Here is a 15628-nt window from a genome sequence, read left to right as displayed (position 1 = left end):
TTGGCATTCTCATTGACCACAAGCTGAATTTCCAGGGACACATTCTAAACATATCTAAAAAAGTTTCAAAAACTGTGGGCATTCTTTCTAAGATCAGATATTATGTACCACGCCCTGCCCTGGTGACTCTCTATTACTCCCTTATCTATCCATATCTCAACTATGGTATTTGTACTTGGGGCTCTACTACCCAAAATCATTTACGTCCTCTAATTACTCAACACAAAGCTGCTATTAGGACAATATCCAACTCTGGCCCCAGACATCACTCGGTACCCCTATTCAAATCCCTGAATATGTTAGACATTAAGTCACTGCACATTCTCTCATGTGTATTATACATATACAAAACGCTAAATTGTAATGCCAATCCTGATCTCAAAAGCTTCATAGACGGTTGTAACAGAACCCATGAGCACCACACCAGAAATAAATACAGTTTTGATATTCCTAGAGTACGTCTTAATCAAACTAGAAATGCTCTGCAAATCAAGGGGCCCAGAATGTGGAATGACCTTCCCAACCATGTTAAAGACTGTACCTCTCTCGACCAGTTTAAGATAAAAACTAAACACTACCTAATAAATTCCCTGTAACCTACCTCACTCCTCTATTGTCAACCCATGTCTGTTATTTTCTTTTTTTTTAATCAACACTGTTTGTCAACCTATTGTATTTGTGCTGCTTTTTCAGTCATGTTCCCCCTTTTTTTTTTCTTTATTTGTATTTGTTCTCAACATCTTTTATTCTTTATGCTCAATTAGTATTAAGTTCTAGATATTAATGTTTTTCTTGCCCGAAACGCATTGCGTAATAGTGGCTTTAGGCATTGTATGTACTAGCTCTATCTATATATCAATCCATTAATGTAACATCACTTGTATGTATATACCTTACCTGAATAAACATCTGAATCTGAATCTGATCTGAAACATCTGAGTTGAATTTATCGGCTAGCCATTCTAATGCCTCAGGAGGGCTTCGAAGGTTCAGTATCCTGGTTGGTCCCTTGGATACCATCACACACTCGAAGGGGTAACTGATAAAAACTTTTATTATACCTATCAGATGTGCCCTTTGCCATCTCTTTTTGAACTCTGAGGGGTGCAGGGAAGTATAATTTTTGTTCATATATCATTTTTGTATTTATATCTCACCAAGAACAAGTTCTGTGATTCTACCGGATTGTACAGTTTGGGCAGTAAAAGTGGCTTTTGTTCGAAATTAAACTTGAAACGGTTGAAACTGAAACTTGTGTCTTCTTTAGCGTTATCTTGAAATGATTTTGGGGCTTAGCGTTCCCGCGGCCCGGTCCTCTACCAGGCCTCCTTTTTGTTACACACCCCCAGGAAGCAGCCCGTAGCAGCTGTCTAACTCCCAGGTACCTATTTACTGCTAGGTAACAGCGTTGCTAACAAGCCAATGCAGATAACAAAGGTGATTCACCCCTGGCATTATCCCCAGATGTCATGCAATTGAAGGATTGAGCTTGTTGGCATAAGCCTTTTGTGGATGCATCCTATAGCACACCAGGGGGGGGGGCACTGCTCCGAGCAGTGGCAGCTGCAGTGTTCCACTGAGTATGCAAGACTTGCTAGTAGTGTCGTACAGTGGGAAACATACACAAATACCTTTGTGGTTTTTGAAAACCATCTACTGGGTCACATACATTTTCTCACATTCTACCGGAGCGCTCTCTCATTCTCTCTGTCCTCTTTCAATAATTATTAAATTAAAATTTGTTTCATAACTTTATCTCTTTCATTTATCTCCGCCTCCCGTCACTTCCCATACTATTTCCTTCTCACTTCTGTCTGTCTTACGGTCGTCTCTTCTGTCTCCCATTCCCTGTATTACTCCCGCCCCTCTCCCTCGCTTGCAGGAGTTGCGTGTTCAATTTCGCGTCAGTGCGTGGCAGAGTTGGTGTGGTGCTGGCCGCTGTGTAGTGAGGACCTTCGTGCTGTGGCAGGTGGACCGATGGGGTGAGGGTCCTCGTGCTGTGGCAGGTGGGCCGATGGGGTGAGGATCCTCGTGCTGTGGCAGGTGGATCGATGGGGTGAGGGTCCTCGTGCTGTGGCAGGTGGATCGATGGGGTGAGGGTCCTCGTGCTGTGGCAGGTGGATCTGAGTAGTGAGGGTCCTCGTGCTGTGGCAAGCGGACCTGTGTGGTGAGGACCAGTATTCTGTGGCGGGTATACCTGTGGTGAGGACCTTCGTTCTATGGCAGGTGGAGCTATGCAATGAGGCCCCCTCGTGCTGTGGCAGGTGGACCTGAGTAGTGAGGACCTTCGTGCTGTGGCGGGTGTACCTGTGGTGTACCTTCGTTCTATGGCAGGTGGAGCTATGCAATGAGCCCCCCTCGTGCCGTGGCAGGTGGATCTCTGTAGTAAGGAGCCGTGTGCTTTAGCTGTCAGGCGAAGCTTGCATGCATGACACAGTGCGTAACAATGACTGTTCTGCATAAGCAATTGCGCTTGACAGCGATATCCTTTGACCAAATCTTGTGCAGGGACTCTTAAGTTACAGCTTCACCAAAGTACCATCTAAATAAGCCTCCTGTAGGGGGTATACTGTCCAAGATATAGATTCTGATCATTCAATAATAGGTGTTACACTAGTCCCTATTTTCGACCCAAGGTATATCGTGCTGGTTGAAGGGAGTGGCCTTGAAATGTACGGAATTAGATAGCAGTGGTCGTGTGGTTTTTTTCCTTCCTTTTTTAGACTGGATAGCAGACGTATAAAAACGTCCCATTCTCCATGAAATTGGCAGGTTGTGTGGGTGTTTGTGTGAAGGTGTCTGCAACGCCGCTCTGGAGGCATGGGAACAAATGTTTTTAATCTTTTACAACAAAACCCTATTTGTCGTCGTCCCTTCACCTTCTAGTGTGTGGTCTGGTCAACATAATTTAGCCACGTTATTGCGACTCATCGCCTGCACTATTTGTATATTCCCTTTACTTGTTTGAAGGGTATATGTGAGGTGTTTTTATTATTATTGTTATTGGGAAACTTATTGCAATGCAGTAGTGCTTGTATGAAAGTGAAGGACAGACCCAATACATGTGTAAGTGTATTAAAACTAAAATTTCAGGTGTAACATACACCTCTTCTCAAAGTAATATACAATGTTCTGAACACTGTATTCAGGACCTTGAGAAAGTCAGGTATTTGCTCAAGGTACCTAACCTTAAAAAAAGTACATATATATATATATATATATATATATATATATATATATATATATATATATATATATATATATATATATATATATATATATATATGTATGACAGTGTCAGACCACAGAGGAAGAATTGAAACAGGAATTTCCTTAAGTACTTTCGTATTTAATAAAACATCTTCAGAAGGGTGATTTTCTTAGCACATAAATCACCCCTTCTCCAAATATTGCCCAGTCATCTTTACCTCAGTTTCACCCACCACACTCACAGCCTCACTCACCACACTCACAGCCTCACCCACCACACTCACAGCCTCCCCCACCACACTCACAGCCTCACTCACCACACTCACAGCCTCCCCCACCACACTCACAGCCTCACCCACCACACTCACAGCCTCCCCCACCACACTCACAGCCTCCCCCACCACACTCACAGCCTCACCCACCACACTCACAGCCTCACTCACCACACTCACAGCCTCCCCCACCACACTCACAGCCTCCCCCACCACACTCACAGCCTCCCCCACCACACTCACAGCCTCCCCCACCACACTCACAGCCTCACTCACCACACTCACAGCCTCCCCCACCACACTCACAGCCTCCCCCACCACACTCACAGCCTCCCCCACCACACTCACAGCCTCACTCACCACACTCACAGCCTCCCCCACCACACTCACAGCCTCCCCCACCACACTCACAGCCTCACTCACCACACTCACAGCCTCCCCCACCACACTCACAGCCTCCCCCACCACACTCACAGCCTCCCCCACCACACTCACAGCCTTCCCCACCACACTCACAGCCTCACCCACCACACTCACAGCCTCACCCACCACACTCACAGCCTCCCCCACCACACTCACAGCCTCACCCACCACACTCACAGCCTCCCCCACCACACTCACAGCCTCACCCACCACACTCACAGCCTCCCCCACCACACTCACAGACTCACCCACAATGCTTGCCTATCACTCACCCCTTCATTCCCCCCTGCAGGACGGGGGAGACATCTCCCGTCACGCAGGGTGCAGTCGCACCTCCACAGATCTCCAGTATCAGCTAATGATACTGGTAATGGCCCCAAAGGGCCCCCACTTACGGGCTAATCATGCCCGTGCCACCTTTTGGGTGGCTTAATCCTCATCAATCAATCACCCCCTGCAGATGGCGAGCATCGAGGTGTCCTTGGGTTGGAAGCGACGTCGCGAGGCCCTACTCGAAACCCTGCCCAGGGCAGCCCGGGACCTGGTGCGCGAGCTGGACGCCCTTCATCAAGCTCTCAGAGACAAGGACACTGTCATCCAGTCGTGAGTTACATCACCTGCTATATAGCTTTTAAATCCTTTATGCGGATCGCACTTATACGCGAGTAACAGTATACATAGGAAATATATATAAGCATTATACATTAACCACTGCACTGCGCAAAGCGCCTTTAGGCGCTCTAAGAGTTGTGAGTTTTGTTTTTTAATTAGACTATATTTTTATGTTTTTTTAATGTTTTCATTACTCTTTGTGTTCTGAAAGGGAAATAGTTGACTTTGGAAACATTTTGACATTAACTTTACCTGAGCATTTATGAAAACAACAAAAATATGTCCTTGACAATTGCACCAAGACTTTTTTGCCGAAAATGTGTGAGCAGTGCAGGGTTTAAGACCATACATAGCCAAGATTTGATCTGCACTATGCTGTGTGTGTCTCACATTTATGGGTCATGCAGCATATTGGTCTGCATTCTCGATTCACAACCACGAGATGCAATCTAGAAGGTGAAAGTCGTGTCTGTCAGACTTAAACAAACTAAAACACACACAAGGCAGGTGTATAAGCTAACTCAATATCAATAGATTTCTCCTGAATGTAACACGTGTACTTAAGGTTAAATATATATATGCAGGCTGAAGACCCAGATTACCAATTTGGGCGGGACAGTAGGCGGAAGTGGCGAAGGAGGCGGTGTGATCTCTGAGACGGAGCGGCGGAGTATCCAGGAGCGCCTCAACAAAGTCCAGGGGGAAATGGACGCCAAGAAAGTTGCCATCAAAAACCTAAAACTAACCTTAGAGAAGATTGACATCACTGAGTAAGTAGTAAAGTGAGCCTCGTGGTTGGTGATGGTGTGGCATTGTTTGTGATCTTGTGGATTGATGGGTTGACCTGCCCGAAACGCTGCGCGTACTAGTGGCTTTACAAGATTGTAAATACCATGCTATGTATCCTCACAAACCCAATGTACCTTCTTGTATATAAATAAATAAATAAATAAATAAATGGGTCCTAGGGTTGATGGTCCCAGGGTTTGAGGGTCCCAAGTGTTGATATGATCCCAAAGGTTCATGGTCTCAGGGTCCCAAGTGTTGATGATCACAGGGGTTGATGAAACCTTGCATGGTGACTTGTGATTGGCGTGAGGAGTGTCATAGGGTGGTACATACATATCCCATGTACCACCCTACAGTTGCTTCTGTTTCGAATCTGAGCAACTCATATGAAGTCTGAAATTGTGGTTTAGATTTCCAAAGAGTTTTTCAAGGTTTTCAGCTGTTCATAAATTAAACAAAAATAAAACATAATATTCTAACTTACACACAACATTTGTTAACTTTATTGTTACAATTTTCCATCAAAGTAATAATGGTAAAATAAGGATGTGGTTATGTTGTCTGTTTGTTTGGTCCGAGAGGGTGAGAAGGTGGAGGAAAGAGAGGGGGAGGAGGCATAGCCAGGTATCCCATGTAGTGCTCCCATAATAAATAAATAATAAAATAAATATGTTTATTCAGGTAAGGTACATACATACAAGTGATGTTACATTAATGGATTGATATATAGATAGAGCTAGTATATACAATGCCTAAAGCCACTATTACGCAATGCGTTTCGGGCAAAAAAAAAATGAAAAAAAAAAAATAAAAAAAATGGAATGGGTGTGGGGTGCACAACCACTCATGTTTGTGCACCCCAGGTATAATGGCGTAATCTTCATTATAGGGTTCCATATATATATTGGGTCCCCTTTATTTGCATGACGTATTCATATAGATTTATTTAAACTGGGAATAAAGAGAATTCTGGTGTGATGATCATTATACAGCACTCGAGGCCTGATTTTTGTTTTTTAAACAATTAGTTTTCATGCTATCTAGCTTTTCAGGTTTTCATATTGTGTTGCTAATCAGATTTCTCTTCAAGAATTATTAGAGTCACCTTAAAATGCCTTTCACTAACATTTCACTTTCCAGCAATATCGATGTTAGGATCCGAGCAGCAGAGCTAGAATATGAACTGGAGAGGGAAGAGCTTAACATCCTAAACTTGAAGGAGGAATCCACAGTCTTAAATGCACGCCTTCAGGAGACGCCTTCATCTTCTGCTTGTAATGGTTCTTCAGGGCCCCAGCCTTTATTACATGCCCTTTTCACCTCTATTGGAGGAGGCGCAGCTCTCAGGGAAGTGACACTGATGAGTATCGGTGTACCTCACACACCAGGGAACCCTCCCTTCCATGTGACACCTCGACCGCCCCTTGGGTGTGTCATAGACTGGGCCACCGATGACACCAGACTAAAAAAGGGTGACAGGTAAAATCATTTTAGGCAAGTTCATGTACAAATTTTGCCTCACTCATGTTGATATCAGTTTGTGATTATGCATTAAAAACACTACTGAACAATATTAGAATGAAGTAAATATCATGTTTTAAAGCTACTTCTTGGTTAATCAACATGCACAGTATTCTTGTTGTAGAATGGGGGAATGCACAAGTAGCTTAAATTTTCGGTGAATAAAGTGACTTTAATGAAGTTAACACTTTTATTGCTTATAAAAGCTCTCGTTAAACAGAACTTCATTATCGTCACTTATTACTAAGTTCAGCTTATAATGAGTCAAATCATTAGATAATGTCCTTCAGACTTTTGTTTTAAACTATATATATTGCAGCAAAAAAAGTCTTTAATGAGGTATGAAAACTTCCATTTAAATGAACTTGTCAAAGTTTTGTAAATTACTGATAGAATTTGTCAATATCAAAACATGACTAATAATATTTTATGCAAATAATGAAGAGTAGTCTATTACAAATGAATAACAGCCTGTGTCAAATTAGCTTAAAATATTATAACATACAAATACTGTACATAGATCATTAATTTAACCTTTAATCCATATAATTTTGATCTCAAAAATTTGATAAATGAGTTACAATTTCCTCCCCACCATGAAGACAACCAATATCTCATTTTCCTTCCTGCAGGCTGCTGGAGATAAATGGGGAGACTGTAGTAGGCTGTGGTTTGGACCAGGTCACCAGGCTCATGGGGTCATCGACTCATCTCAACCTCGTTATTGCCAGACCCAGCACCGGTAACTATTTGTCACATACCTGGTTACCTGGTTGATACCTGGTTGATGGGGTTCTGGGAGTTCTTCTACTCCCCAAGCCCGGCCCGAGGCCAGGCTCGACTTGTGAGAGTTTGGTCCACCAGGCTACAATGTGCATATTGTCTTTATTGTCTGTAACATAATTTGGTTTATACTTTCGATTGAAGACAGGCTTTTGCTCTATTAATTAGCACATCTAAAACACCTCAAAAAAAGATAAAAGGTATAGATTTTGCATGAAGATCTACACTACATACCAGTACAGTACTGTACAAGACCAGTACACTACATATTGTATATATACAGTATGTAGTGTACTGTATTTCACTTCTGTTAAGTGCAAAATGCAACTAATACAGTATCCTGCTTCAGTAGGTACTGCTGGTCGCAGATCAGAAGGCCGAATAGAAAAGCAGATGGAGGAGAAAGCCAGAGAAATTAAAGACCTAGTTGCAAGACTTGACAAAGCTCTCAAGGACAAGGAAACTCTAAAGTGAGTAGTAAAAGTTGTAATGATGTTTAAAATTGATCTTTTTGTTTATATTTATTCAAGGGAGGGAAGAAAAAAGTAAAAAAGTTATGAATGACAGAGAGCAAAAGGAGCTCTAACAACTAAACTAAAAAGATTCTTTTCGCCTAATGGCTCTGTGCACCTAGCAGTTAATGGGTACCTGGGAGTTCGGCACGTGTTGTGGAGTACTACTGACTTGTAGAGGGTCAGTAGTTTGACCTTGAGGGGACCTTGACATAAGCCTGAAGTGTGTGTGCATGTGTGTATTATAATATATATATATTACTGTATATATTTTATATTCATACATATATACACACATAAATACACACACACATACATACATGTGATTACATACATACATACATACATACATACATACATACATACATACATACATAGATACATACATACATACGATACATGCATGCATGTATGCTTCCTGTCCCAAACAACAGGAATTAGAAGGGCATTATAAGTACAGTTACCCAGGAAATCAAATCAACCTAAAGCTTTGAATGATAATTTGATCAAAACATCAAGAAATATCCTAAATCTTTTAATGCTTGTATAAAGAGTAAAAAAACAAAAAGTCACAGTAAGGTCCTTGAAAGATGAGACCATCAAAGTTATTAAAAAAGTAATTGATGATTAAAAAAATCATATTTTTAATACTTTACACCTATACAGATATTAAAAATAGGAGAAAAGAATGAGCTCACATGAATAGTCACATTATGTGCAAAATAGTGAGGAGCATCAATAAATTAATGGAATCTTAAGCACTTTATCACGATTCAGTGATTTGTATGTACTAGACTAGGGATAATTATACACACACATTATATAGTAACAGGAGATATAGTTAAGCATATACTAGGCCCCCCAGCAGATCTGAAGAATTTATATATTTTGTAGGGATGTTGTTATAACCTTGGACCATGGTGTTTGCATTAAAATAGCCTGCAATAAAGTGTTTCTCGAAAAGCCCGAGGAGATGATAATTACCTGGTATTGAGTCGTCCTAGTAATGAACAGTCACAGCTATGTTAATGAATGGCCCAGTCAACAAAGACCACATTAGAAACATCCTCACAATGACAGCCGCATTTCTAATTTGCATCTGTGCATGTCTCACATGCCACTGGTCATGGTGTGTTCAGCCTTGAACTGCTTATCACAGTACATCTTTATGTACTGTAATGAGCAGTACATAAAGCAGTACATTTATGTTGATGTATTTTAATGCTCAAACTTGTTTTTGACAATTAATGCAACTGATGAATGTAGTAGCTTGCTGACCAGACATTATTTAGATTAGCAGATTTCATATAATTCTAAGTACTATATTATCTTTCCTTAATTTGTTGCTGTTAGTAAACATAAAGCTTCCCCACCAGGAGTGATAACACACGCCTCAACCATCGCATTGGCTATCTGGAGGAACAGGTATCGGAGCTGAAAATGACCCTCAGTCGCACTCGAGAGGCTGCCCTTAACCACACTAATGGGGAGACCATTGTCACCACTTCACAGCCAGGAGCAACAGTTATTCAGGTGCATATTCTAGGCCAGTCCTTCTTTAACTATTTTAAGTGTCATTCACCCTCAAGCTTTTATAAAAAAAAATTCACTCACCTGCGACTAAATTTCCCTTTTACTTTTTGGCAATTTACATCCTACTCTCCCTCGTGCATAATAAATAGTAATTTATTTTGCCGCATGAGGGGAAAATATTTACCCAAAAATAATTAAGGGTAATTATATTCTTAACAGTTTTGTTGTTGCATTAGAGAGAAGTCTTGCATAATTTAATGCTACAACATACTTATATTTTAGTGCTCTCTGGTGGTTCAGGTGTTCCAAAAGGGTGACCAGAGGTTGGCTGTAGCAAGCCCTGAGGTTGGCAGTGGGGAGGTGGAGAGGGCTCAGCAGTATCCCACTCTACCAAGGCTGAGGTCACCAGACTCTTCGATCTCTTCCCCAAGTTCCTCTCAGTCTGATTCCCCTGACAGACATGCCACAAGCCATGTTAATTCAACCAGGCCCACCTCAGCAGCCGACTACCGTAGACGAGTTCTCTCTCCACGACCGGACTCGAAAAATGAGGTGCTGTCATATTGTATAACTCTGTACTGGTTTATGAAAGTTCACCTTCAGTAGCATTTCGGAGTACAGTATTCATCTATGAGTAAAACATGAACAAATAAGTCAACAAACTGGAAATCTTTTGCAAAATTGGATATATGGTGTGTGTGTGTGTGTGTGTGTGTGTGTGTGTGTGTGTGTGTGTGTGTGTGTGTGTGTGTGTGTGCTGTATATTCATGATATTGATATCAAAATGTTTAAATATGGATACAAGATCATGTGGGAACACTTAGCAATAGAAAGAGTGATTTATTTGATAATAACACAGTGACAATATTTATAAGTTTATTATGTAGATATACAGTATGTCATATACTGACAGAATAGAGCAAAAAGCTAATTATTAATTTTAATGAAAAGGTAAATTAAATGAGGAATATTTTATTGACATTTATGTAATGGTAATGAAATCTTTGGGATGATAAATTAGGATAATAAAATACAGGAATAATGGCCATAAGCACTAGTTCTTGAGGTGAGCACAGGATTTTATACAGAGAATTATATAATTAATTTACCTGAATTTGCCTTGAGGCCACCATCTCCAGTGGCCTTGATGGGGACAGGAAGCCAGAAGCCTAACATATGTCCCCAATTATTCCTGTGGACGTGCTTGGCCTCTTTGCTACCAAAACTCATGAATTCAAGAAAGGTTCAGAATTACAGTATCCCAGAACATATTTGAGCAATTATTGTTTACACCTGTTCCTCCAACAATCATTGTTTACACCCATTTCTCTAACAATCATTGTTTAGACTTCTTACAATCATATTTTATCCTTCCCTCATGATTACAATTTGCCCCTGCTTCTGAAGACAATACTGCTGCTGCTCCTCCTACAATGTTTGCCCATCACCTCAACCCGTTGTTCTCCTCTGATTCCCCTGCCATACCTACATTATGCCTGAAACACTCGGTGCATTAGTGGCTTTAGGCATCATACTTGCCTTACCTTTGAATCCTACAATCTGCTTGTATTTTATATATGTATTACGTGTATACCTAAAAAAATTATTATATTATAACTGCATCAGCCTTCCATCAATCATATCTCCTGCTTCTTCAGCAATTGTTTGAATGACCGTACTTCACGTAGTCATTGTTTACATTCCCCTGTTGCACACATTGTTTGCATGCCCCCTATAGTCATTATTTATCATTACTTTTTATACATTCATTTGCCCAACATACTCTTATATTGTTTACCCAGCTGGTTGTATAATTATTATTTAGCTGAGCTTCTCTTAGTCATTGCTCCACTAACGCCTAAAGTCAGTGATGCTACAATCATTGTTTGCCTTTGATTTCCCAGCAGAAAATAGCTGTACATATGTTTTACATATGTACAGCTTCTCATATGATCATTGTGCACCTCCCTGCTGTACATTGCTTATCCTTTCTCCTCAATCCTTATTTGCCTCAGCTCCTGCTACAATCACTGATGCTGCTCCTATTATCACAGTTTGTCTCTGCTCTTGATGATTGCCCCAGCTCCTACAATCCCAATTCATCTTCTCTGTAGTCATCATATTTGTCCCAGCTGCTCCTACAGTCTTCGTTCATTACACCTTCTAAAAGTACTGTTTTCAACTGCTCCTTCAATCACTAGTTGTCCATTCTGCAGTCATTTTATTTGTTCCATGTACAATCATTATTTGCCATATTCATTCTACAGTAATTGTCCGCTCATCATAAAATCGTTGTTTAACCATCTAATCCTACAATCATTGTTTTCCCCACTACAGTTATTGGTTTTCTCCTTCTAGACCATGTCATCCTTGCCCCTGCTCTTCCTTCATATGTTATTTACTACTGTTCATACAATCATTGACCCAACTTCCCATACATGAATTTTGATGGTGCAGTGGTCAATGCTGTTGGTTCACAATAGTTACTTAACTCCAGGGTACCTATTCACTGCTAAGTGAACAGAGGTATCAAGTTAAAGGAGACTTACCCAAACGTCCCTATCCTGCACAGGAATTGAACCTGGGATCTTTTGATTGTGACCCACAGGACCCCCCCCCCCCTTAACATCTTTCAGACCAATTCCAGAGGCGTGTACCTAAATCTGCCTTATCATACAGCACAGGAATACCTGTGGCTGCTAATGATATATCTGCCTTATCATACAGCACAGGAATACCTGTGGCTGCTAATGATATATCTGCCTTATCATACAGCACAGGAATACCTGTGGCTGCTAATGATATATCTGCCTTATCATACAGCACAGGAATACCTGTGGCTGCTAATGATATATCTGCCTTATCATACAGCACAGGAATACCTGTGGCTGCTAATGATATATCTGCCTTATCATACAGCACAGGAATACCTGTGGCTGCTAATGATATATCTGCCTTATCATACAGCACAGGAATACCTGTGGCTGCTAATGATATATCTGCCTTATCATACAGCACAGGAATACCTGTGGCTGCTAATGATATATCTGCCTTATCATACAGCACAGGAATACCTGTGGCTGCTAATGATATATCTGCCTTATCATACAGCACAGGAATACCTGTGGCTGCTAATGATATGTATAAGTGCTGTATGATGGTCAGATGTGTGCTTGTAGTGACTTTTTATTTACAATGCGAGTATGGCCATGAGCAAAATATAGATTCTGCTTATGAATTCTTGCAACCAGCAAGAACATGTCAGCAGTTATAATAACTCTGAAAGCTCACGGGGGAACAAAAAAAGACACTCCCATTTAATTGAGCAGTTTAAAGGTTAATGGTGATACCACAAACTGATAAGACTCGGTTGTACATGCATAGTACGATTATTTGAAATAAGTATAAAATATTACAATATATAAACAGTATACTGTATACTAATACAGAGATGTATGCATTATGACATTACTGTAGTTTTCTTGAATTTGATAAAATAATTTGTACAATTTTTACATTTAAAATTGAATAAAAACATGTAATATATAATTCTATTAATCCAGTAATGTATAATTCAATTAATTAGACAATTTTTTTTATTTCCAAGATCCACTATTGAAAATTAAATCTAACCCTACAGGATTCACGGCCAGCCTCTCGTACAAAGCCAGTACCACCAAAGAAACCAGAGCGTCTCAGCCTGCAGAGAACCACGAGTCTCCAGAGTGTAGAGGAAGGATCAGCGACCTCCCGGTCTTCAACTACAACCCCTTCTAGCTCCCGCTACAGTGCTCTTCAGACATGGCCATCACTTGACACAGACATTCACTGCCGGGACAATGACCTTCAATCTCAAACAATATACGAACGAGGTCAAGGAAGATCAGATCACCATAGCCATGAAAACATCTATGACAGATATCATGATAGATCATGTTATAACTCGCAAGGACATGAGCATTATTCGTCTAGATCCCAGGGGGATGGAAGTGTCAGGATGATCATCAGTGGAAGTCCAGTTTCCACGGAAGGTCTCAGTAGGCGTCCCAGCCCTCAGGGTGCAGCATCGGCACCAACAAATGAAAGATTATCTCATCAGGGCATTTACGGATCTCATTCGCCTGATGCTGCACTCCATTTAGATTGTAATAAAAATGGTGACACCGAGGTTGATGTGTTTCGGGCAGAAATAAACAGCCATATGGGTATAACTACCCGTTTCACCTCACACAACCATCATCATAACCACAATCACAACCACAGCCACCACCAGCACTCCTCTCACCATAACCACTACTCTCTGCACACCCCACACACACCTGTCACAGCATCACGAACCTCTGCACTTAGTGTTGCGACAAGTCCCCGGCCGCATGAGCAGTGGTGTTAAAGGTATTCTATTTGTTATTTCCTGGACATGCTGTAGAACCTCCATCAGTGTGCTTAATTTCACAGTTTGCCAGGAATGAGGGTCTTCGTGATCTGAGCTCCTTTTGAGTTTTCTGAAAAATTCAAAGAAAATTTGAGAAAAGTGCCGGGATCAATCCAGATGAATCTCTACACTGTTGACACCTTCATGTGCTCAAAAGATCTGTACAAGTGTGTGAACTGACTTCGTTACTCCATAAAGGAATGAACTAGTGATACAGAAGTATATACAGTACTGTACTGGATTGAGTTTGAAAACTGCAGGTCTGTGTCCAAGATTTAAGGTGAATCAAGGCACTCTAGTGATCTCATTCAAACTAAATAATTATGTTTAGTGCAGATGTGAGATAACATGTCCTTGAATTAAAAGATACCAGGACATAAGAAAACATTCCTTAATATGGGTTTAAATATTTTTTGCAGTATTCTTATAGTTACGCAAAATTTTCAAAGTAATGTTCCTTCTCTCTTGATAATTGAACTGCTGGATTCACCTTTCATGTAATATGAATTACAGTATTGCAAGTCCTTGGCTGTATATACCTCATACTGAAAACTGGAGAGAAAAGTTCTAACAGTTTTCACTAATTTATATCAACTTCTCATGAGAAGTTGTTAAATTTATTGTAAATATATATTTTTGTGTGATTGCAATTTAATAAAGATTAAATAACTTCTATTTAAGCAGTTTAAATATATTGATAAGATTACACTTCTGAACTCTCCTGCTCAGATGGTCCTTAAGACAAGATCTTATTGGCCCATGATTAATATATAGTGCAGTCAGGGAATAAGAAAATATTGAAAGTATATGGTAGGATCAAACCTGCACCCTTAAACCCCTCAGGGATGCACACAAGTGTTCGATCGCATCATACGACTTCAGTATTTTCTCGTAGATATATTATGTTCTTGTGATTTCATTGTGCACTCGGGGAATGTTGACATTCTGCATTTGGGGCAGTTTGAAGGAGCAGATATCTCCCAGGTCTACTAGGCCAGGACCCTCGACCATCAATAATTAAAAGCGCCGACTTCAGAACACAGCCACCGCAAACACAACTAGGTGAGTACCTAAGCCATTCTAATCACGTTTTTATCTGGGTAGGCAAAGACAAGATCTGTTCTGCTCAGGGAACTTTCCCTTGTAAAAACTTTATTATGTGTGAGTATCTAAGTGAAGCTACAAGATGGGACATACACTAGCAGTATCCCATCTTTCATATAACTTTTGTCATATGATGCTTTGAAACTGTTGGTATGTTTGGTATCCACAACCTTTTCCCTTAAATTTTTCCATCTGTTTGTGACTCTGCAAAAGAAAACTTTCGTATGATTTTTCAGCAATTATCCACCAATCGTGGAACAAGGAGCTGGCAAAACAAGCAAGATGACCCATTTCCCCACACCATGGTGTCAAAGGGGCAAACTGTAAAAGAACTGGCATGAGCCCTAAGAGGACCCATCCTTCCAAAACACATACTGTACCTGTGATGTTGAGCTGAAGAGAAAGAACATCAAGAAGCACAATGGGGCAGAGAATCA

General features: G+C 40.8%; 1 protein-coding gene and 1 long non-coding RNA gene across 8 annotated transcripts in view; one reads left to right on the top strand and one right to left on the bottom strand.

Moving 5' to 3' along the window:
- Positions 1 to 14762, top strand: part of sprt (PDZ domain-containing protein sprite) — a 148071-nt gene extending 133309 nt beyond the window's left edge. For 6 of the 7 annotated variants that reach the window (XM_045754665.2, XM_069337309.1, XM_069337311.1 and 3 more), the window contains 8 exons: positions 4366 to 4508; positions 5102 to 5287; positions 6447 to 6785; positions 7460 to 7569; positions 7960 to 8080; positions 9499 to 9655; positions 9956 to 10207; positions 13296 to 14762. In XM_045754665.2, coding sequence (XP_045610621.2) covers positions 4366 to 4508; positions 5102 to 5287; positions 6447 to 6785; positions 7460 to 7569; positions 7960 to 8080; positions 9499 to 9655; positions 9956 to 10207; positions 13296 to 14045 — 2058 coding nt within the window. In that variant the 3' untranslated portion in view covers positions 14046 to 14762. The remainder of the gene's footprint in view (positions 1 to 4365; positions 4509 to 5101; positions 5288 to 6446; positions 6786 to 7459; positions 7570 to 7959; positions 8081 to 9498; positions 9656 to 9955; positions 10208 to 13295) is intronic. The other variant, XM_045754666.2, reaches the window with a different exon arrangement.
- On the bottom strand, positions 10519 to 13300 carry LOC123765852 (uncharacterized). Its single transcript, XR_011230686.1, has 2 exons — positions 12778 to 13300; positions 10519 to 12345 (listed from the first exon to the last, which is right to left on the bottom strand). It is a non-coding gene; the product is annotated as an uncharacterized lncRNA (long non-coding RNA).
- Positions 14763 to 15628: the final 866 nt, after the last annotated feature.

The sequence above is a fragment of the Procambarus clarkii genome, chromosome 37, assembly GCF_040958095.1.
Source record: "Procambarus clarkii isolate CNS0578487 chromosome 37, FALCON_Pclarkii_2.0, whole genome shotgun sequence".
Classification (NCBI taxonomy): Eukaryota; Metazoa; Arthropoda; class Malacostraca; order Decapoda; family Cambaridae; genus Procambarus; species Procambarus clarkii.
The sequence above is the reverse complement of the archived record's forward strand: the minus strand, read 5'-3'. Positions and strand labels throughout refer to the sequence as shown.